The 24,692-nt window shown below is 42.4% G+C and overlaps 1 protein-coding gene across 1 annotated transcript in view; it reads left to right on the forward strand.

Annotated features, from left to right (window-relative positions):
- The window catches only part of KDR (kinase insert domain receptor), a 45,696-nt gene extending 37,996 nt beyond the window's left edge, over positions 1 to 7,700 (forward strand). Inside the window, exons 25-30 of the mRNA XM_038400398.2 lie at positions 52 to 151; positions 253 to 358; positions 2,376 to 2,527; positions 4,921 to 5,017; positions 5,124 to 5,212; positions 6,150 to 7,700. Coding sequence (XP_038256326.1) covers positions 52 to 151; positions 253 to 358; positions 2,376 to 2,527; positions 4,921 to 5,017; positions 5,124 to 5,212; positions 6,150 to 6,369 — 764 coding nt within the window. The 3' untranslated portion in view covers positions 6,370 to 7,700. The remainder of the gene's footprint in view (positions 1 to 51; positions 152 to 252; positions 359 to 2,375; positions 2,528 to 4,920; positions 5,018 to 5,123; positions 5,213 to 6,149) is intronic.
- The last annotated feature ends 16,992 nt before the right edge of the window (positions 7,701 to 24,692 follow it).

Consider the following 24,692-nt stretch of genomic DNA (forward strand, 5'->3'; position numbering starts at 1 on the left):
AATCAGGCTCAGAATTTTAAATGTCTTCTTAAAAAAAGGTTATCATTTTAGGAGCTTCGCCATATCCTGGTGTAAAAATTGATGAGGAGTTTTGTAGAAGACTGAAAGAAGGAACAAGGATGAGAGCACCAGACTATACAACACCAGAAATGTAGGAACTTACAAATATGCTTTATGGTAATAGCAATCATCTGTGTAGGTAGAATATGCTCTCCTCATTGCCCTGATATTGTCGTGGTTTTATCCCACTAGATATCAGACGATGCTGGACTGCTGGCATGGAGAACCTAAGCAAAGACCTACTTTTTCTGAATTAGTGGAGCACCTGGGAAACTTACTGCAAGCCAATGTTCGTCAGGTATGTGAAATATAGATATTGTACCAATACTACAATATTCTGCAGTGGTGCCTTGTTGGGTCATTGTTATACCACATCACCTGAGGCAGATGGCTGAATAGGATGGCCCAGGTCACAGAGATTTGTGATAACAAAACCTGGCCCATGTCTAACCCTCCCTCCCAGCAAGGCTTCCCACTATCCCCTCAGATTGACCATATGGATAGCTTTGGGATTAGTCTAGGGAGCCAGCTGTATCCTGTACACCACTTCATTTGTTCAGGTTCCACTTCCCACTGACTGTTTGGTAACTACACAAATGCCAGTGGTAAGGGCATTAGCCCAGAATTCAGGGCACCTGGGTTCAGTGTCCTCCTCTGCTACAGACTTCCTGTGGGACCCCAAGCAAGACAGTTAGTTTTTCTGTGACTCAGTTCCCCATTTGTAAAATGGGGGTAGTAGCACTTCCTTACCTCTCAGAGGTGTTGGGAGGAGAAATATATTAAAGACCATGAGGTGTTCAGATACTGTGATAATGGGACCATATAAGTAACTAATTGATCTTTAAATATTCATGGTAAATAGGCCCAATGGTCTGTGATGGGATGTTAGATGGGGTGGGATCTGAGTTACTACAGAAAATTCTTTCCTGGGTATCTGGCTGGTGAATCTTGCCCATATGCTCAGGGTTCAGCTGATCGCCATATTTGGGGTTGGGAAGGAATTTTCCTCCAGGGCAGATTGGAAGAGGCCCTGGGGGTTTTTCGCCTTCCTCTGTAGCACGGGGCACGGGTCACTTGCTGGAGGATTCTCTGCACCTTGAAGTCTTTAAACCATGATTTGAGGACTTCAATAGCTCAGACATAGGTGAGAGGTTTTTCGCAGGAATGGGTGGTGAGATTCTGTGGCCTGCATTGTGCAGGAGGTCAGACTAGATGATCATAATGGTCCCTTCTGACCTTAATATTTATGAGTCTATGAGGTCCAGGATGGAATTTCTGGTCAAAATCAGAGAGAAAGAGGAACCACCACCACCCTTTCTCAATAACCAATGGCTCAGTGGTTAGGGCATGCACCTGGAAACCTAAGAGTTTTATTGGCTATTCTGGGCAGGTGCTATGAATCTATGAAACTATAATAGATAGACAGACACTCATTTCTGTGGATTTCCTGCCACTTGCCGTGTGTGTGTGTGTGTGTGTGTGTGTATTTATTTATATATTCATAAATTCAACTGAGAAATCATGAAAGAAAAGATCATTATAATCATCTAGGCCAATTTACTTTAAAGAATATAATCATTTGTAACACACTACATATAATTGGTTTATCTTCTCTACTTTAATGAATTATACATTCCTTGTCAAAATAATTTGTCACCATACATCAGTGAGGAGACTTCAGCAACTAGAAATTCAGCAACTAGAAATTATCTGTGACTATATTATTATCTGACGGGTACACTGTCTATAAAATTCATTTTAAAAAATCCTTATTGTTACTTATATCATTTTAGACTATTTAACACTGAAATATTTTTATCTTTTTGTTATCTCTGCTTATTGTTCACCTTTTGCATTTCACTCAGATTGGATAATTCTTATAGATTGGTCAGTTTCACTTTCCAGTACTGCTCTAGAACAGTATTTCTCAACCAGGGGTCCAAGGCCCCTGGGGGGCTGCGGGCAGGTTTCAGGGGATCCGCCAAGCATGGCCAGCGTTAGACTCGCTAGGGCCCTGGGCAGAAAGCCAGATCACGATAGGAAGCTTACAGTTGTAACTGATATAAAAAATTAAAAAGTAATCATTTGATTGCTTACTCAGATATGTAAAACCATTAGAAAGTCTACATTTTGTTCTAAAACTCTTTGACAATATCCCTGTAAGTTCAGACCTTTTGATGTATGCTCCAGCAAATATAATATACTGTTTATAGTCAAATAAAGTAGCCCACCATAGCTTTAACTTTTATTGTAAGAATTGTTATTTACAATGCTTATATATATTTTACTCTGACTTTTTTCACTGTATTCTACAGGATGGTAAAGATTACATTGTCCTTCCTCTAATGGTATCACTGAACATGGATGAGGATTCTGGACTCTCTTTGCCAACCTCACCTGTTTCCTGTATGGCGGAAGAGGAAGCCTGCGATCCTAAATTCCATTATGACAACACAGCAGGAATTAGGTATTTTATATGGTGAACATCCCATTGTGGCCTCTAGGCAGTTGTGTTCAGGTTGGGGGAGGAAAAATGAAAGGAAGAGATTTCAGCTGCTGTGGGCCATATTTAACTTTTGTTCATAGGGATAAGAATAAAGCCATAGAGTCTCTATAGGAGGATCTGCAAAACACTAGTTTCTTAAAAAGAAAAGGAGGACTTGTGGCACCTTAGAGACTAACAAATTTATTTGAGCATAAGCTTTCGTGAGCTACCGCTCCATCAGATGCATTCATGTAGCTCATGAAAGCTTATGCTCAAATAAATTTGTTAATCTCTAAGGTGCCACAAGTCTTCCTTTCTCTTTGCAAATACTGACTAACATGGCTGCTACTCTGAAACTAGTTTCTTAGCTTCTGAAACACCTGTGTAACCTCCATTTTCCCCTGCCACCCTTTAAAGAGTTCAATCTCTCGTCCAAAAGTGCTGTGATAGTATTGTTAGCTAGCCCTTAGAAAACGTCTAGTCATTCTTTTCTGGTCTGTTCATATTCTTGTAACACACTCTGGTGTGGTAAGGATGATAGACCTAGTGATGGGTTCATTAATAAAAGCTTATCTTTACACAAGTCCCCTGATATTTCTACCCAGAAAATGAGCACATTGTTAGGTGGGTCATGAACTGATGGCTAATGGAAGTTTAGTTAAATGGCACTGTTACTGATTATACTTATTTATTCTGTATTACTTGTGTTCTGGCATCACCTAGGGGCCCGAGTCATGGATCAGGGTTCTGTTGTGGTAGGCACTGTAAAAACATGTACCAAAGAGATGATCCCTGTTGCAGAGAGCCTGCAATCTTATCCAACAGTGTACAGTGAAGGCTTACTTAAGACCAAACTCCAGAATCCGCACCTAGCTTGTGCATATGGACTTAAGAAAGGGCTTATCTGCATAAGTTGTGGAGGAGGAAGGAATTTTCTCACCTAGGCGTATCTGTTGTTCCTACTGTAGCCTCAAGAGGTCAGGATGCCAGGGATGGTTGCCAGTGTCTTTCTGCTGCCTCAGAAGAAGCAGGGGTGACTTGGAGGGGTTTGTTGCAAGAGACAAGAACAGAGATAGAATCCACTGAAGAATTTCATATAAGAACCAGAAAGTCTCTTCAGACCACTCTGCCCCAGTTTAATTATTGCAGGGGTACTGATTCTGCATCCATGAAAGTCAATGACAAAGCTCCCATTGACTTTGTTGGTGCAGGATCAAGCCCTATCCTCCTTTAGTATAGGGTTAGGGAAAATAATAGATAGGAACAGTGCACTTAGGACTTCCGTTGAAATCAAGGTACTATAACTAAACACCTAAATACCATGTTTTAATAGAGTAATGGTCGATAATATTTACATTTAAAAGATGAAAACATTTGATATAATTGAAAGCATTGCTCTCATTTTCCATTTGTAACACTTCCTATATGGCTTTCCCAACCCACTCTTCCTGTTATTCTGTAATGATTAAAAGGAAAAAACCAACATTGGTAATATATGTTTTAAAGGGGCCTTCCACATTTTTTTTAATCTGTTCTGATGAAACAGCAGTGGGAGTGTTGCCCTAAGAGGCGGAGAGCAGGGAATATGAAATGTGACTTTGGATAGATTTATTTTTATGTTCCTGGAGCTGGAAGCATTTTGCAACCAACAAAGCAGACTAGAATCTCACTGTAGCATACCGAGATGCCTTTTGTCCCATTGACTCCCCCTCTTCCAGAAGTAAAGTTGGTGTGGTCCCTTCTTAGGTCACAGCCAGTATTGCTGCAGCTCTTGAATTAGTTTTAGGTAGGCTAGCTTGGAAACAAGGTACATTTCATTACACTTCGATAGAGAGGGAACTCTGAGGTTGCTGCTGATTTGGGCATCTGTGTCCTCCGTGGTAGGCCACTGCTGTTTTTTTTTGTCACTGGGTTACTGAACTCCCTCCTGCTTGGAGGGCTTCTTTTGGAGAAGAGCCTTCAAGAAAGGGGAAATGTTGAACATGTAGACAGCTCTGTTTGCTGTAGATGACTGAGGTCCAGCTAGGAGTCTCAGAAGTACAGCCCAAAAAAAGAGACATACAATTGTGGTCCAAGGTTCTTTGTTTGATAGACTTTTATGTGGAGTTTGCAGGAAACGAAACTTGCAGCATCACTCAGAAAAGGAGTTGGTTGTTTTTTAAAAGGTGTTTCTTAGGATTTGCTTGGAGTTTTAGCAGCCACAGGTCAGAAACATGCCACTTTCTAGCCAGTTTCCCCTTTTCAGTTAAGGTTTGCATAATATGTTTTGACAAATGATTAACTTTGTTGTTGAAAGATAAAGGAGTCTGATATCATCTGTGTCATTTTCACCCAAACAACGGCTCATGAAAACAAACCCATTCTTCTCTTTACAGTCCGTACCGACAAGATAGTAAAAGAAAAAGCCGACCTGTGAGTGTGAAAACATTTGAAGATGTGCCCTTAGTACCTGCTGTAAAAGTTGTTCAAGATGTAAGTCTGTCTTTTGTTCAATCCCTTCATATTCCTTGTGCTGCTTTTCCATTTTTGTGTGTGTTTCCATCTGATCAATTTCCGGCCTCTCTTTGGCTCTTTAAAGGACAATCAGACAGACAGTGGGATGGTTCTTGCATCTGAAGAGCTGAAGACACTGGAAGACAGAGCACAGCAAGTGACAGTTCCCTTTAGGTAAGGGTCAGCCAGCAAATATGATGGAATAAGACTATCCAGTTTACAGAAGATGCTTAGGCTATGAGTTGTTGTAAAAGACAGACTCTTCTCTGGATGGCCTTCGTGTGTCATATAAAACATAGAAAATAACCCACTGCCCGCCTGGTTGTCTGTGTCTTGTAACAAGTCCCAGGTCTCCTAGGACGTTGTAGCTGTCACTGTGCTGTACACCACGGCTATTCAGAACTTTAAGCAGCAGCAGCACAGAGAGAACTTGTGCTATTTTCTCCACCTTTACCCTACCAACTAGAGAATACTGGGCCAATGGCATACATTTGAGTGGTTCTGATTATAGCCTGTTCATAACAGTACTGAGGGTTTCTCTATTAAAATCTATTTAAAAGCAGACCCATGATTTTCAAAGAGCTGGAAGGACGTAAGGGGTAAATTTCAGGCATTGTACGGGATTTTAGTTCTGAGACTCAGCTAAAAGTCAGTGGGATTCACACAGCTAAAGCCTCACCTACTCCTGTGAAAACCCCTCTGAAGGTCTTATTTTTCTAGGACAACTTCATTCCAAGCAAAGGTTCACTGTAATTACAATTGCAACCTCACACTGCAATGCATGGATACATTTCCAAGCTTTCATTCCACTTCACTCTGAGGCCCAGTTTATATCCCACAGTCAGCCTGTACTGCCATAAGAATGCTCCCTGTACAGGATGCATATTACATGTCATAGGGGAGTGAAGGGAAAAACCATCTCTCTTATAATCCGGTGCATGTTTAAAAAAGCTTTTATATCAGCGTACAAGCCACCCTTGCTAACGACAACTTTGCTTTGCTTCATGCTGGTTTTGGAGAAGAGAGGTTTGTACAAGTTGATATGCCTAATGATGGCCTCCAAAGGAAACTCTCAGAAGTTATTTCAATGTTGTTTCTATTTCTCTTGCAGTGTGCTGGTGCCCAGTAAAAGTAATGAATCTGTGATGTCTGAAGCATCAAACCAGACGAGTGGCTACCAGTCAGGATATCATTCTGATGACATGGACACCACAGTTTACTCTAGTGAAGAGACAGAACTATTGAGCACCAGAGAGGACACACCTCAAAGGTGCTGCACACAGACACTTACCTACGACACTGGTGTTCCACTCAGCTCACCTACGGTTTAGAACAAAACAAACAACAGGAAATCATATGGAATGTTCCTGTATTTCTTAGGCTGTTTGTATTCAGGGCTTATACACAGGACACCCGCCTTCACAAGAAGGACATGAGTATCACGTAGCAAATTGCGCAGTGATGAGCCACAAGATGCTTGTTCAAGAGACATCGGTTGCTCATGATAAGTTGCAGAGTGCTGTCACTGCCGTGAACATATGTATTTTGTTTCTCTGATTACAAAGTCGGGTTGTGGATTTTGAGACCCAAATGAAACACATGTTGACACTAAGTGTCTGTCCAATGGTGTAAAGACTACAGGCAATGGTATAGCATTCAGCAGGGCGCTTTGTGCTTCCAGTTGTACAAAATAAAGCTCCAGCCATGCATGCCTTTTGTTTCTCCTTGCGGCTGGGCTCCAGGAAGGAAATATCACTGTGTTGGTTTCTTGTTTCAGAATTATTTTTTACTGAGACCCCTACAAAAAAAAAAACAAAAACAAAAAAAATTCCGATTTAAGCTCTGTGTCTAATTGAAGGTTTCTGACTAAATGTAGACTGAATTAAACAAAGACAAGGTTGATGGTTGCTCTCCTTGACAGAAAACACATTTGCCTTGGTAAGACCTGATGAGCTGTATTTCTTTGGGTAAGAGTTTCCCAGTGAAGTCAGTGAATTTGGGCCTGATCCAACAACCGCCTAAAGTATATGCAAATAATTCTCATGGACTTTAATAGACAATGGATCAGGCCCTGGAACAAGTAGAAATGAAAGTAGAAGTTACCTAAGGCGATCTATAACTTATTTTTAAACTCTTTTTCCTCCCATAGAAGGCCAAATTCTGTGCTGGTATAAAGTGACACAGCTCCAATGTACAGCAGTAGAGAATTTGCCCCATAAACTCTTGAGTATCAATGACTTATTACATGGCAGCTCAAACTTCTAGGAGTGGTGATTTTTCAACTTAATTAATTATTGTACTGGCTTTTAACTGTGTTCTTGTAGCCCAGAACTGTAACGATAACACTGTATATGTACAAGATTTTTAAAATGTACAGCTATTTCTACTGAGTTTCTTTATCTATTTTATTTTTTTTAAGGGTTTTTGTACTATAATGTCAAATGCTGGGAACCACGAGTATAAGGCAAATATGGCACATATAATATTTATAGCCTGTTTATGTAGAAATAAATATAATATATTAAAATATAAATATGTTTTATATATATACTGAACATTGTACTATTCACATTTTGTATCAGTGTTTTGTAGCGTTACAAGGGTCACAATGTTTTTTATAATACCGGAAGTATCTCACTTTATTAAAAGGGATTGGAAAATATAAAAGACAAGGGGACTTTGATTAGATCTCTTTTCTCCTCATGTTCTTATACTCTTCCCATCACCACACTCGCTGAATGCTGTTAGTTAGTTCTACTACTGAAGAGCAAATCATGGGGAAACAAAAACAGTAAGCTTACTTGTGTTTTACTACAAGTAAACATAAAATATACCTTTATCTTTGTGTCTAACCATTTATACTGTGCACCACTATTGTGTATTAATGTTTGAGTGCATACTGCTGCTAGTAAAACATTGGCTATGCTAATAACTAGAAAAACAATAGCGTTCAATGGAATTGTCAGTGGAACAGAATATTAGCGTCTTCTGAGAAAGTGTTTTCTTGCATTTGGGAGGGGAAATAGAAGTTTAAGCAGACAAATGAATGTCCCATATAAATGCTGTTTGTAATAAACTGCATTTTCAGGCAAAGCATTTTGCAGCTTGCCACATATTTCTCCCACAAATGGAGTACAGTAGCGTTCTCATATTTTCTTTTACCTGTGTGCTCACAAATCGGAAGAAGCATGCACAGAGGAAGGACTGGGTGTGGAGGGGGCTGTACCCACTCAAACCAAAACAGAACTTGTATGGTTGGTATAATTTTACTCTAGCTTTATGCTGGGGAGAGGATATGTTCTTTAATGTAGTCCATCTTCTCCTATGGTGTCATATTCCTGTTTTTTCCGTGTTGCTTTCTACATCTAGAATGTTGTCCCCATTCTTGTGCACCAAGCATCTCCATGCTCTTCCTTCAAGTCCAGCCTCAGAATCTCTTCTTTTTAACCTTCCTTTCCACTGCTGACCACCTCTTCTGTTCCATCTGCTGCTCCTCTCTTGCTCATTAGCAAAATTCAAAGAAGGATTGGACATTTATAGGGGTATCAGGAATATCCAGAGTTTTAGTGGTTAATGCTGAAAAAAGTGTAGGGGATAGAAAGCTTCATGCTTCAGGTCTTAAGACAATCACTAATTAGTATAGTTTAGGAGCAAATTATCCCACTTCTACCTACAATGGGTTCTTATGCCTTCCTCCAAAGCATTTGGGGCTGGCCACTACCGGATCCTGGAATTGATGGACCATAGGTCTGACCCAGAATGGCAATTCCTATGTTCCATTTTAAATCTGTTTAAAAATATCAAACCATAGGAGTCCTTAACATAAAAGACTCATTATTTGCTTTAAGACTAGTCTTTAAGATCCATGCTCTTTCATCTGTTCTCTTCATGTTCTATCACTGCTTAATTTAAGACCAGATCCTGATACCTTTATGCACGCAGAGTAGAACCTTACACCACAAGAAGTCTTATTAAATTCAGTGGGACTGCTTGTGGTTTAAGGTATTATTCAGTCTGACTTAAGGCTATTGCAATCTGGACCTTAGATTGCAAACTAAGGGTTTGTTTGGGTTTGCTTTTGCTGGGGGGTTGTGGTCTTTTTGGTGTGGCTTGTGTTTCCCAGATTAACAGGATTTAGGTGGGAAGGAGATGACAGATACAGAGGCAGCTGTGGGAGTGACTCCTGTAGTGAAAGACACATTGAGGATGACTGGATGTGGAAGCTGTGGTAAGTACATGATCCTGGAAGGGGGAACCGGAAAGAGTTTTTTCTGCATGAAATGCCGTCTGATAGAGCTGATGGAGGAAAAGATCCGAGGTTTGGAGATGCAGGTGGAAAGTCTGGTTGAGTTTAGGAAGGGGTTTGAGCAGATGATGGAGCAAAGATATGAGGTATCTGAAGGGAAAAGCTCAGACTAACAGATGGAACCAGGGCTGGGGAATTTTGAGGAGAGACTGGATGAGGAAAGTGGTCAGTGGAAACATGTGACTCAAAGAACCAGGCAGAGAAAAAGACGGGCTAGTGAAGGAGAAATAGAGCTTAGGAACAGGTTTGCAGAGTTGGAAAATGAAGAAGGGGCTCAGCAGGTACTTGTTGAAGGTGGAAGGTTAAGGAAGAAGAGAAGAGAGGCTAGTCCTATAGAAAAAGGGGAAGAGTCAAGGGAGACTACACTTAATATGAGCCCCAGGAGGATACAGGACGGGTTGAAGAAGATTGTAAGGGAAAATAGGAATGGAAAGAACTTGCAGCCAGAGGGAACAGGGGAGAGACTGGAGAATAGCACTGTCACCAGGAAAAGGCAGGTCTATGTGATCGGGGACTCTTTATTGAGAAGAATAGACAGGCCTGTAACGAGAGCTGATCCTGAGAATAGAAGGGTGTGCTGTCTTCCGGGTGCTAAGATACGGGATGTAGACCTGAGGTTGAAAAGGATCCTAAAGGGAGTGGGAAAGAATCCCCTAATTATCCTTCATGTGGGAACAAATGATACGGCTAGATTCTCGCTGGAAAGTATTAAGGGAGACTATGCTAGGCTGGGGAAGATGCTTAAGGAAATTGAGGCTCAGGTGATCTTTAGCGGGATCCTTCCTGTTCCTAGAGAAGGGCAACAAAGGTCAGACAAGATTATGACTGTCAACAGATGGCTTAGGCAGTGGTGCTATAAGGAGGGCTTTGGGATGTATGGCCACTGGGAGGCATTCACGGACAGAGGTCAGTTCTCTCGGGATGGACTTCATCTGAGTAGGGAAGGAAATAGACTTCTAGGATGGAGGCTGGCACAACTGATTAAGAGAGCTTTAAACTAGGAATTGAGGGGAGATGGATGGGAGATGTCCAGAAAATCTCCACGCCAGATTTTAGCATTGAGAGGGAAGAAGATGAAGTAAGAATGGATACAGCCGTGGGTAGGAGAATGTATATAAGGAGTGAGGGCGGTGTGGATACTAGTCTAATAGGTTATACTGGATGTAGAATGACTGTGCCTAATAGGGTACAAAATGTGAGCGAGGCCAAACAGCAAAAATTAAGATGTTTGTACACCAATGCGAGGAGTCTAGGTAACAAAATGGAGGAACTAGAGCTACTGGTGCAGGAAGTGAAACCAGATATTATAGGGATAACAGAAACATGGTGGAATAGTAGTCATGACTGGACTACAGGTATTGAAGGGTATGTGCTCTTTAGGAAAGACAGAAACAAAGGTAAAGGGGGTGGAGTAGCATTGTATATCAATGATGAGGTAGAATGTAAAGAAATAAGCGATGCAATGGATAAGAGAGTCTGTCTGGGCAAAAATTACATTGGGGAAGAAAACTAGTAAAGCCTCTCCTACAATAGTGCTTGGGGTGTGCTATAGACCTCCAGGATCTAATTTGGATATGGATACAGCCCTTTTTAATGTCTTTATTAAAGTAAATACTAATGGAAACTGCATGATCATGAGAGACTTTAACTTTCCAGATATAGACTGGAGGACCAGTGCTAGTAATAATAATAGGGCTCAGATTTTCCTAGATGCGATAGCTGATGGATTCCTTCATCAAGTAGTTGCTGAACCGACTAGAGGGGATGCCATTTTAGATTTAATTTTGGTGAGTAGCGAGGACCTCATAGAAGAAATGGTTGTAGGGGACAATCTTGGCTCAAGTGATCATGAGCTAATTCAGTTCAAACCAAATGGAAGGATTAACAAAAATAAATCTGCAACTAGGGTTTTTGATTTCAAAAGGGCTGACTTTCAAAAATCAAGGAAATTAGTTAGGGAAGTGGAAGGGACTGAAGAATTTATGGATCTAAAGGTAGAGGAGGCCTGGGATTACTTTAAATCAAAACTGCAGAAGCTATCGGAAGCCTGTATCCGAAGAAAGGGGAAAAATTCATAGGAAGGAGTTGTAGACCAAGCTGGATGAGCAAGCATCTTAGAGAGGTGATTAAGAAGAAGCAGAAAGCATACAGGGAGTGGAAGATGGGAGGGATCAGCAAGGAAAGCTACCTAATTGAGGTCAGAACAGGTAGGGATCAAGTGAGACAGGCTAAAAGTCGAGTAGAGTTGGACCTTGCAAAGGGAATTAAAACCAATAGTAAAAGGTTCTATAGCCATATAAATAAGAAGAAAACTAAAAAGGAAGAAGTGGGGCCGCTTAACACTGAGGATGGAGTGGAGGTTAAAGATAATCTAGGCATGGCCCAATATCTAAACAAATACTTTGCCTCAGTCTTTAATAAGGCTAAAGAGGATCTTAGGGATAATGGTAGCATGACAAATGGGAAGGAGGATATAGAGGTAGATATTACCATATCAGAGGTAGAAGCGAAACTGAAACAGCTTAATGGGACTAAATCGGGGGGCCCAGATAATCTTCATCCAAGAATATTAAAGGAATTGGCACCTGAAATTGCAAGCCCATTAGCAAGAATTTTTAATGAATCTCAGGAATAGTACCGAATGATTGGAGAATTGCTAATATAGTTCCTATTTTTAAGAAAGGAAAAAAAAGTGATCCGGGTAACTACAGGCCAGTTAGTTTGACATCTGTAGTATGCAAGGTCCTGGAAAAAATTTTGAAGGAGAAATTAGTTAAGGACATTGAAGTCAATTGTAAATGGGACAAAATACAACATGGTTTTACAAAAGGTAGATCGTGCCAAACCAACCTAATCTCCTTTTTTGAAAAAGTAACAGATTTTTTAGATAAAGGAAATGCAGTGGATCTAATTTACCTAGATTTCAGTAAGGCATTTGATACTGTGCCACATGGGGAATTATTAGTTAAATTGGAGAAGATGGGGATCAATATGAACATCAAAAGGTGGATAAGGAATTGGTTAAAGAGGAGACTGCAACGGGTCCTACTGAAAGGCAAACTGTCAGGTTGGAGGGAGGTTACCAGTGGAGTTCCTCAGGGATCGGTTTTGGGACCAATCTTATTTAATCTTTTTATTACTGACCTTGGCACAAAAAGTGGGAGTGTGCTAATAAAGTTTGCAGATGATACAAAGCTGGGAGGTATTGCCAATTCGGAGAAGGATCGGGATATTATACAGGAGGATCTGGATGACCTTGTAAACTGGAGTAATAGTAATAGGATGAAATTTAATAGTGAGAAGTGTAAGGTTATGCATTTAGGGATTAATAACAAGAATTTTAGCTATAAGTTGGGGACGCATCAATTAGAAGTAACGGAAGAGGAGAAGGACCTTGGAGTATTGGTTGATCATAGGATGACTATGAGCTGCCAATGTGATATGGCTGTGAAAAAAGCTAATGCGGTTTTGGGATGCATCAGGAGAGGCATTTCCAGTAGGGATAAGGAGGTTTTAGTACCGTTATACAAGGCACTGGTGAGACCTCACCTAGAATACTGTGTGCAGTTCTGGTCTCCCATGTTTAAAAAGGATGAATTCAAACTGGAGCAGGTACAGAGAAGGGCTACTAGGATGATCCGAGGAATGGAAAACTTGTCTTATGAAAGGAGACTTAAGGAGCTTGGCTTGTTTAGCCTAACTAAAAGAAGGTTGAGGGGAGATATGATTGCTCTCTATAAATATATCAGAGGGATAAATACAGGAGAGGGAGAGGAATTATTTAACCTCAGCACCAATGTGGACACAAGAACAAATGGGTATAAACTGGCCACCAGGAAGTTTAGACTTGAAATCAGACGAAGGTTTTTAACCATCAGAGGAGTGAAGTTTTGGAATAGCCTTCCAAGGGAAGCAGTGGGGGCAAAAGATCTATCTGGCTTTAAGATTCTACTCGATAAGTTTATGGAGGAGATGGTATGATGGGATAATGGGATTTTGGTAAGTAATTGATCTTTAAATATTCAGGGTAAATAGGCCAAATCCCCTGAGATGGGATATTAGATGGATGGGATCTGAGTTACTATAGAAAATTCTTTCCTGAGTATCTGGCTGGTGAATCTTGCTCATATGCTCAGGGTTTAGCTGATTGCCATATTTGGGGTCGGGAAGGAATTTTCCTCCAGGGCAGATTGGAGAGGCCCTGGAGGTTTTTTGCCTTCCTCTGTAGCATGGGGCATGGTTGACTTGAGGGAGGCTTCTCTGCTCCTTGAAGTCTTTGAACCATGATTTAAGGACTTCAATAGCTCAGACATGGGTGAGGTTTTTCATAGGAGTGGGTGGGTGCGATTCTGTGGCCTGCGCTGTGCAGGAGGTCGGACTAGATGATCAGAATGGTCCCTTCTGACCTTAGTATCTATGAATCTAGTATCTATGAAACTCTTTGGGGCAGGGATCATCGTCCTTTTAATCTCAGGAAAGCACCATACATATTTCTCGTGTTCTCTACATGTTTGTTAATAGTAACAACACTAGAGAGAATAATAGATAAATACAGTTGAAAATAAGCCCCCCTGAGAGCATGCCAATAGAGCCAAAGTGGTTTGTCACTTAAATCCTATGATGGCTTTCCTTTGAATTATATTGTTGTACTGTATATTTGTTATTTTTTATATAATGGAGGATTTCATTTTTATATAATGTAGGATTTATATAATGTAGCATTTCATTTGGACTATGTTCCATGCCATATTCTGACATAAATGTTCATCTATCAACACACAGAACATCACATTCCTGAATGACAATTTTTACACAGTCAAGTGAAGACAGCAAGTGTTGTGTTATATACCCAGTTGTATAATATTGTATCTGACAGGTGCCTGGAATGTACATTGCTGATCTGTGTATGGAGGAGTCCCTGCCGAAACAAGCCTCTTAATGCTCATGGGGAAATGAAGGTGTACCATCACTGCAGCACAATCTCCTCCAGATTTAAAATGCTCTAGGTAGTGAGAGTTTTGAGATCTGGATCTAAATGTTGCAACCTGGGTCCATCCCCCGTTCTGGTCTAATATATGTGAACCATAGTGGCGTGTCAGTGGTACTCTTCCAGCATCTGAGGTGCGCATATAACAAATAAAGCATTAAATGTATCAGTACCCTTTAAAAATGGCAGCTTAAATATTTTGGCTAATGACTTTTGACAGGTAATAACATAGCTCCTTGCCAGCCAATCAGATTGTTCCATGGGTCCAAGCTTTTTTATGAATGACTAAGAAATGCAGGAATGAGCCCCCACCTGCTTTAGGACAGGAAATCAGCCTCTTTATTTATTTTTACATATATTCAGTTTCAGGAACAAGAAAAGCTGCTATAAATGTATTCACATATTTGGCACTTAGTTCCATAATTCTTTTCTGCGGCCATAGCAATTACATCCTTAAAGACACCTGGGCTTTTTATTATATTCTGAATGCAGCATACTTGGCTAGACACAGTGAGGTCACATCTGCCTTGGCAGATGTTTTACATTCTAAAATGCAAATTTTTAAGAGACTCACATCTCAAACAGCCCTGGAAAAGCTAAGATACCTCAGAGACACAACCCCTCCCTATGCCCATCTGCCCCCAAAGGAGACATGGGATGGAGCCTCAAAATTGGATCTGCATCCTGATCCGTGAAGTTCAGGAGTGTTTCCATTATGGAGTTTTGGTTCAGCCCCATTGTAAATACAGGGCAGGTTGCAAGGTTTAGGCTTTGAATGCTCCCAGAAGTCAGGAATGTTCAAACACAGGGTCTGGGTCCAGCTCTAGTCAAAAGACTTCTAATTTTTGGGGACATCTCTATAAAACACAGTCCATGCATAAGTTTTGCCTATGAACTTTCCCTCCCTCAAAAGCAACTGCACTTCATGCAGTGATGGGCAGCTCAGTTGGACAATTAAGGCTGACACCTGTATCATGCGCTCCGCTCCATTCTTCTCAAGTGTACAGCAGCATGTTGAGGCCTACAGGGCTTGGATACTGGAAATAGCAGGACACTGATTTAGCTAATACCATATAGTCATTTATTCCTTTGTCCACCCCTCTCCCCGGCCAAAAAAGGCAAGAAGCTGTACTTACAAGTGATAGTTTTTGCATGGATGCCGCTGCTCCAGTGGGAGGCTATCGTCAGGGGCTTAAATCCATCTCCATCCTGCTGTAAGACCAGTCTAACAATGGGAAAAACTTTGCTGCTTCATTTCTCAGAATTAATTAATGAATTTGTCAGAATGCTTTATAACGGCTAAACCAGTAATAAAGCAGGATAAGCACATTCTCAGTTTTCTTTCTAGGCTCCCAAACAGCCACACTCACATGTGATCTGTCACACTTCAGTGACCTAGCTGTCACCTAAGCAGAGGCACAAAGAAAAGCCTGTGCAAAAAGGCTCTGTTCCTGGAGAAAAACCCAGGTAGCTGAGAAATGGCCATGCTGCCTGAAAGCAAGGGCCACGCCCACCACCACAGGGCTGGAGGTGGAAAGGGTAGGCATGGCCTGTTGTCTCCTTAGTTTGGGCTTACATCCCAATGGCTTTGTGCAGTACACGTCCATGCTGTCAGACTTCCCACAATTCCTCCTATCTGAGTGCAACTGTGCGCTACCACATGCAAGTCTCTCAACTGGTCTGCCTCCCATACTTCAAAAACACAACATTTCCATGGCATTTGGGTCCTTCTTTAGGTGCATGGTGTTGAGTTTTGTCACTGGAGGTATCATCCTACAGTACTTACTCAGACAAAGCTCCCAGTGGTGTAAAAGCTCCAACGGGGGCTTTGAGTGAGCAAAACCAGCAAACGTAGACCCAAAAGCTTTGGCATTCAGAGGGCTTAAGCTGTGGAAGTCTCCCTATGGAGGTGGCAGAACTCCATCACTTGGGTCATTTAAAACGAGTATGGAGAAAGCATTAGAAATGTACTCTTGGGACAATCCTGCAATGGCAGGGGGATGGATTGGCAAACCTAACAGGTCATTTCCAGGTCTTAGTTAAGTGGTTCTATGTATAGTGTGTTCAGAAAGTGTGGATAACCTGAAAAGAAGATGGACTTTGGCATTTTCCTATGACTGAAACCCAAATCATGATTCATTTGAGGTTCACCCATCATTAATATAAAGGATGACTACATGCACTGTATTACATCACAGCATTGTGTATAGCAATAACAGAGAAAAAAAAAGTTAACAATTGTGAAACTATTTAACAAATTTATTAGATATAAAAGATAGATTATGAAGACCTTTTCTCTGGATTTCAGACCTGGGTTTAAATTCTGCTTGGCTGAATGATGTGTGGTAAGTCACGAACTATGTTCTCAACTCCTGCCCTCCTGACATTTCAACCTAATTAAATCCTAGAAGGCTTCCCTGGGGTCATCTGGAAACATAGCAGGAGTTCTTAACATATGGTGCTGATAAGCATCACAACATCTGAGAAAAGGAGCTGTTTAATGGAATCTTAGGAAGCTTGGGTTTTGTTACTATAAAACTACAATGTAAACCATAATCCCTACATAGATGTAATTAGCTGTTAAGCATATCAGATTCATGACGAGAGGTGTTCTGGTAGCCCATAAATTATTTACTGACTGCCTCTGGTGTGTTAAAATGTGAAGTATCTCAGACTTGCATCTTGTTAGGATGACATATTATGATGAATGATGAGGTTTGCTTTGGTAGCAGTTTTACTAAGCTTGAAAAATCAAACATATGTACCTTTCACTGTCTAAAATGAACAGAAGCTCTGGTGTCATAACAGTGATCACAGAAAAGTGCTAGGCAATAGTGTCCTGCTCTCAGGATCGCCAATGAACCACTGATGATTTCTTTTGATGATATAGTGCTTCTGAATTGTGTTTCATTGGCTGAATATATGCCACTACATCCTGCTGAGGAATGACGTTGGGATGGAATGGAATTAATGCTTTCCAGCTTCCTTGTGTAATTTTCAATTAAGAGCTGGTGAATTAAGCTACCTAATAAACTCAGTGAGTAAAATCCTGGTTTTATTGAAGTCCATGACAAAACTCTCATAGATTTCACTGGGGCCAGGAAGCCACCCAAAGCTTCCAATTTACATCTAGGTTTTCAAATACATTATCACAATCTTCACAAGCCAAATTCACCCTGGGTGAAACGACTCAAAATCTGAGTTTTGAACAATTTGATATGAACTTCAAAAGTCAATCACTTGCACCAGAAAATTTACCACATTTCAAGAATGAAAAATGTTTTCAAAATTGAAACTCAAATTTTCACATTTTTGATGCAAAAATAACCGTATTGTCAATTTTCTTTTTAAAATGAAACATAAGCAGCAGGGACACACCCAAAGCAAAATGATGAAAGTTTTCTTGAGACATTTCATGGGCAAGTTTTCAACAATTTTACTTAGCTCCACCCATCTTAAATGCACTAATTTCTATATTAAGTCATGCCTCTTGACATACCTCTGAGAAATAATCTTGTCTATGAAGATAGTTGACAGACTGTTAAACCATAGTGAAATGCATTGTTTTATTCTTGCTTCACTGCCCTTGGTAATAGTTTGGTATACATTTCATTTCTTTGTTAGATACAACCTAGAATTTTTTGGGAGTTTTGGGAAGAACAGGTCTTCAGTTCTTAGTCATGCGAAATTTGTACTGAAGTCAATGGGAATTTTGCATATGGTGGATAGCAGGATAAAGTCCTTGTTGAATTTTGTTATTGCCAGAACAGTTGTTTTACAGAGTGTATTCCTGTTATGCCTTTGAATAGGTTTGATATGACAGAAGCCAGAAAACAAAAGAATATGAGAGCGTTAAACAAAGGTTATACGGCTGTTACCGTTCTGCACCAGGAGATTGTCTGAAGCCACCATTCCCCAGTCGCTATCCAGCACTGCCCTCTGTGATGCAGTTTTTTGGCATTACCAAAGGCTGAAGCATCTGGGGTCTGAATGGGCCACAAGGAGTCCAGGTCAAATCTGTGCCTGCCTGAAGATGTTCTTTTTTTGTCTTCCGGTCTAATCAGGTGTCTATTACAAATATGACTAATTAAAAAAAATACCTAAGGTTGCTGGAACCATGTGCACTTGGCAATAGTATATGCTTCAGGCTGGCACTAATGTTTCTGACTGGCCGGCAGATTTTGCTGTTGCTTGACACAAGGCTTACCTTACTCCTCCCCTTAGCGTTAAGAGCCTACTCCAAAGTCCACTGAAGTTGATGGAAAGGTACCCACTTCCGGGTGACTTCAATGGGGGTTGAAGCTCAGTCAGCACTTCTATTTGGCCACCATGCCAGGATGTATTTGAGCCCTCAGGGCTTGATTCTGTTTCCATTCATGTCAGTGCCAAAACTCCCATTGACTTTGTGGGAGCAGGACTGTGCCATTGGTTGAGTAGGTAAAATAACCCACTAGCCAGATATACCCACAAAGTTTTCAAAGACTAGTCAGTGTTAGTGTGGCCTTTTTACTGACTCGCTGGTTTCACCTCAGCACTGATGCTTCTGGTTGAGGAAATGTTTCCAGGCTTGAGCTGAGGTTGCCCCCTATGTGTTCATAAAAGCCCTGTTTCCTGACAGTTTGAGGTGGCTCCTGCATGGCTGCTGGGATAAGATGCGAAACTACATTGCTGGAATACAGCACAAACAGCAGCACCATTTACTAGGGCAGACCAGCAGAACTGAGTGAAAACATAGCCTATCTTATCAGTTACTTAGTGAGCTAAGACTCAGGGGTATAACAAAATCTATTTAAACTCTGTGTATTACTTATGAACACAGCCCTCAGGAGATAACTTCACAATAGGAACTTTCTGGGTGCACTTATGTGTCGTTTTCAATCACAAAGACATCTTTATATTTTCTGATAAAAGTCTTAAACTGGCAACAACTATTTAGCATTACAGTTTAGCTAAGTACTTAAGCAGCAGGGAGTGTGTAGATAAAGCAGTACAATTATAAACATACAGATTGGTAATGTTATAAAAACAATTGGTCTAGACATTTCAAAACATGTTATCATACTAATACTGCTATTTGTTTATGAGGCTAATTCAGTTTTATTATCAATTTGCACCTCAGTATAATTATATTAGAGAAATTTTCGTGATGACTATACATTTTGCTGGGTCTGTTTTATGAGGCCAGTTTAAAAGTCAATTTATCCAGAACTGTTCATCATGAAATGGCGACATCATTCAAACCCCTCAGATTTTGAGAGGGATTGTAAAATCTGGCCCTAACATTGCATCCCAATTTCACTGTAATAATTTGATGTATATGACATGATAGGCTGCAGAATGATGTGATGAATTGCATTCATTTTGCACATTTACCCATATCTGTTGTGCTAGGCATTGTACAGACATAGGCTAAAATAGTCTGTCTTGTCTATTATATGGCAGGCTCTTCAGGACTAAGGATAGGGGATGGAGGTAGAGAAGGACTAGAACATACAAGGAGAGTGAACAATGAGATGCTCTGCAAATGTTATCTCAGTTCCACCATTTTTTGTTGTTTCCGGTTTCTGCATTAAACTTTTTGTTTCGAGGGAATGGGATTGTTCTGGGAGAGGATTAGCTAAACATACAGACAAAAGGAGGGAGTGGGGACACTGAAGGGAGGGAGAATAAGAGGAGCAAGTAGGACACATAGAAAGATTGAAGAGACTGGGAGGTCCGTGGGAGGAAGAGGGAATTGAAGCAAACAGCCTATCGGTATAAGGTAAAGAAAATACAGAGGGACCATAGTAAAGTATCATTGGGCAATAATGGTATTAGTTATTGTAGGATATTATAGCACTTCTATGTATACAGTATCTCTCTTCAAAGCCAGTATAGTTGGACTCATGCAGCTAATGCAGCCTGGCTTTACAGACAGAGGTACATAAGAAATAGTATCAATACAAATATTTGAAACCCTCTCTTAAAACATTTCTGAGGACTGGTCTACCCTGCAGAGTTAGGTCCACATAAGGCAGTTTACACTGACCTAATAAGGTCAGCATCTACACTACAAGGCCCCTCCCATTGATGTAACTTACCTGCTACATCAACTTTATAACTCCACCTCAGCGAGAGGCGTAGCGCTTAGGTTGATGTAATTAGGTTGACAGAGTGGCAGTGTAAACACTGTGTTGCTTATTTTGCCTCATGGGCGGCAGGTATAATAAGCCAGGGGAAGCTCTGCCTCCCCTGGTGCTTGTCGCTGCCTCTGGACACCTGGTTGCAGGTTTCGGGGGAAGTTTTTCCTTTATTATATCACATGCAGGTTCCGGGGCCTCTGAGGAGCTGGTATGTGCAATTCAGCTTCCTGAGCTCATCAGTAATCTCCCTGGACTCCAGCAAGATTACTGATGAACCCAGGAAGCTGAGTAATACATACTGCCTTCTCAGCCACCCCGGAACCAGCATGGGGCATAGCAAAAGCTCAGGTTCTTCTTCTGAAAGAAATGTTGTCATGCTGCGGCTTTTCCCAGGTGGCTTGGGGGCTGGGAAGGGGAGGCATGGCTGTGGCTGGCTTGGGGATCCTCTGGACAGGTGGGGGGGCCTCAGGGCTTTCTCTAGCCTGGGGCTCCTCCGGCTGAGGTGGGGGGCACTTGTTGCTCTGGCTGGGGAGGGACAGGGGGGGTCGGGGCTCTGGCCTAGGTGGAAGGGATGGAGCTGGGGGCTAGTCTTCCTGAAGTCACCTGCCGCCCATGTGTTGATCTACGTGCCCTCCAAGAGGTCTCCCACAATGCCCACCATTACCGCTCTGGTCACCATTTTGAACTCCACTGCCCTGTAGACAGGTACACAGGTATGCGCCCCTTCCCTCATAAAGCCCTGGGAAGTTTTGAAAGTGCTCTTCTTGCTTGCTGCCCAGCTGACCATGTCCGCTCCACGCAGCAACCACACTCCTGCCTGGAGTACATGGAAGGTGGTGGATCTCCTGGGTCTGTGGGGAGAGGAGGCTGTGCTTTCACAGCTCTGCTCCAGCTGCAGGAACTTTGGTATCTTCGGCCAGATTGCTCGGGGTATGGACAGAAGGGCTACAGTAGGGACATGCAGCAGTGTTGTGTAAAAATCAAAGAGCTGCAGCAGGCATACCAGAAGGCAAGAGAGGCAAATAGTCACTCTGGTGCAGAGCTGTAGACATGCCACTTCTACAAGGAGAGGGCTGGGGTCAGGGTGGTGGTGTATGGGTGAGGGGCTGGCGGAGGGAACACTAAGGGTTGGGGTCACGGTGTTTGCGCTGTAGGAAAAAGAGGGCATGGTTTTAGAATGATAGAATATTAGGGCTGGAAGAGACCTCAGGAGGTCATCTAGTCCAACCCCCTGCTCAAAGCAGGATGAAGACCAACTAAATCTTCCCAGCCAGGGCTTTGTCAAGCCGGGCCTTAAAAACCTCTAAGGATGGAGATTCCACCACCTCCCTAGGTAACCCATTCCAGTGCTTCACCATCCTCCTAGTGAAATAGTTTTTCCTAATATCCAACCTAGATCTCCCCCACTGCGATTTGAGACCATTGCTTCTTGTTCTGTCATTTATCACCACTGAGAATAGCCGAGCTCCATCCTCTTTGGAATCCCCCTTTAGGTAATTGAAGGTTGCTATCAAATCCCGCTCACTCTTCTCTTCTGCAGACTAAATAACCCCAGTTCCCTCCGCCTCTCCTCGTAAGTCACGTGCCCCAGCCCCCTAATCATTTTTGTTGCCCTCCACTGGATTCTCTCCAATTTGTCCACATCCGTTCTGTAGTGGGGGGCCCAAAACTGGATGCAATACTCCAGGTGTGGCCTCCCCAGTTCCAGATAGAGGGAAATAATCACTTCCCTCGATCTTCTGGCAATTCTCCTACCAATACAGCCCAATATGCGATTGGCCTTCTTGGCAACAAGAGCACACTGCTGACTCAGATTCAGCTTCTCATCCACTGTAACCCCTAGGTTCTTTTCTGCAGTACTGCACTTAGCCAGTTGGTCCCCAGCCTGTAGCAGTGCATGGGATTCTTCTTTCCTAAATGCAGAACTCTGCACTTGTCCTTGTTGAACCTCATCAGATTTCTTTTGGCCCAATCCTCCAATTTGTCTAGATCACTCGGGCCCTAACACCCTCCAGCGTGTCTACCTCTCCCCCGAGCTTAGTGTCATCTGCGAACTTGCTGAGGGTGAAATCTTTCCCATCATCCAGATCATTAATAAAGATGTTGAACAAAACTGGCCCCAGGATGGTTTTAAGGAAGAATGAACAGAAAGATAATTAAAACTTTCTCTGAACCAGTAACCAATAAAAACCAGTGGTGCAAATAGGGCGGTACAGTTTGGTACGCCATACCAGTAAGTTATTTATAGCTGTACTGCCCCCAACCCTTCCATGCAACTACTTGCCTGCGTCTCCTATCTGGGGTCCGTACAGCAGCCCCATTGGAGGACAGGGCTGGGGGCAGGGCTGCCGCACCAGAGGAGCTGCTGGAGTGGGGTTGCCAGGTGGTCCCATGTTCTGCTCCTTTTGCCACTGTGGTTCCCAGGAGAGCCCTGTGGTTCAGTGATCTCCCAGGAACTGCAGCGGCGAAAGGAGCAGAACCCCACGCTGGCTGCTTCTTCAGTGCAGCTATACCGCCCCCAGCCTGTCTTCTGGCGGGGCTGCTGTATAGACCCTGGACATGAGATGCAGGCACACAGCTGCGTGGAAGGGCTGGGGGCGGGGCTGCGGGTGGTACAGCCGCACCAGAGGAGGTGCCGGATGGGGCTTGGTTGCCTGCGTGTCTGAAAAAAGTATTCTCTGCTGTCAGAGGGAGCTGGTTTGAAGCTCTTCTGCTGGCAATTTCCAAAGCAGGTGTGACTGTGAACTGGCTATTGTTCCGGAGAGCAAGCCCTCCTCTTCTCTTGGCAGTCCACACTGCAGCTGTGCTGTGTCCACCCATTGGGAGCACCCCACCCCCACCCCCGTCAGGTAAAGTGAGATGGATCATAGGGAGGGAGGGGGAGAGCACACGGCCCCAGGTGAGGGGCAGGGTGGGGTTACATGAGGGATCAAGTGAAGAGTCACATGGGGAGGTCATGTGTCCCCCCCACACCCTTTAGCTGGTGCAGCGTACTGGGAAGAAATGAATTCTACTTGCACCACTGGTAAAAACAGGTACAACTGGCAGTCACTTTTTCATATTGAAGTAAAATGCATATACGTAGGTAAACATAGGTGTAGAATAAAAATCTACTGAATGGGTGTAGAATAAAAATCTACTGAATTTTTAGATAAACTGAAAAGAAAAGATAAACTAAAAGAAAGATAAACTGAAATTATCTGTATTATTTGCCATCACATGGTGGCTGTTGCTAACATTCACAGACAATAGTAATAGGTGCATGTGCATTGTTAGAGTTGGGCACACACAGCAGTCATTACAAGGTTCATAGCATCTGCCAATAAACAATGCCAGGCTCAGCACACTAGAGCAAAACAAATTCCTGTGGCTCATTGTTAAAATGCTCCTTCCAGGCCTCCCTCAGCTGAACATCTCCTGAAATACTGCAGGTTCTGGAGCACTGAGTTTATAACAGCACAATACTGAAGACCAGTGCAGGATCCATGCTTTCTAGCAGAGATGGCTGACATGCAGGTTTACCAGGGCAGTTGAAAAGCTGCACAAAACATAATAGATACCCATGGAATGATGGGATTGAGAAAACTGCGTCATGCGATAGTGAACTTGACCACATGAGCCATTGCAAACCCTTCCCAAAACACCCAGCTGCCAGTGGGATGGTGGGATAGCTACCCACAGTGCACTGCTCTCTGTGTCGACTCAAGAGCTGCTATTGTGGATGTGCTCTGCTGACACAAGGAGGATAGTGTGGACATGCAGCAGTGGTTTAATTATAGTAGTGGCTGTACGTTGACATAACTTAAGTCGACTTAACGTTTTAGTGTAGACAAGTCCTAACCGTGTTGCTTTAACATATATGGACCACAAGGTATACATGGAATAAAGACTGGCATGTGTTTGGGATGACCTGAATAACTCACTCATGACTTTGCCACTGTACATGGCTTCTACTCCTCTCCCGCTGACTCCCTGTTAGAGTCTTTCCTCTATAGTGTTTTAGGGATAGGGCTAAAGAGTGAATCCAGATGGATAATAACGTTGCTTGAACCAGCATTAACTCTGTGACTACTACTGGCAGGGCAACTCAGCTGCAAGAGGACTCAAGCTATGTACAAGCACAGTACATCTGTGCAGATAGATGTTGTGGACAGTACAGTTGCACAGAAGGAAGGCTGTCCATTGCCTTTTCCTGCATAAGCTTGGAAGCTGATTCTAGAAAGGCATTCCCCCCTTTCC

The sequence above is a fragment of the Dermochelys coriacea genome, chromosome 4 (assembly GCF_009764565.3).
Source record: "Dermochelys coriacea isolate rDerCor1 chromosome 4, rDerCor1.pri.v4, whole genome shotgun sequence".
NCBI classification, from domain to species: Eukaryota; Metazoa; Chordata; order Testudines; family Dermochelyidae; genus Dermochelys; species Dermochelys coriacea.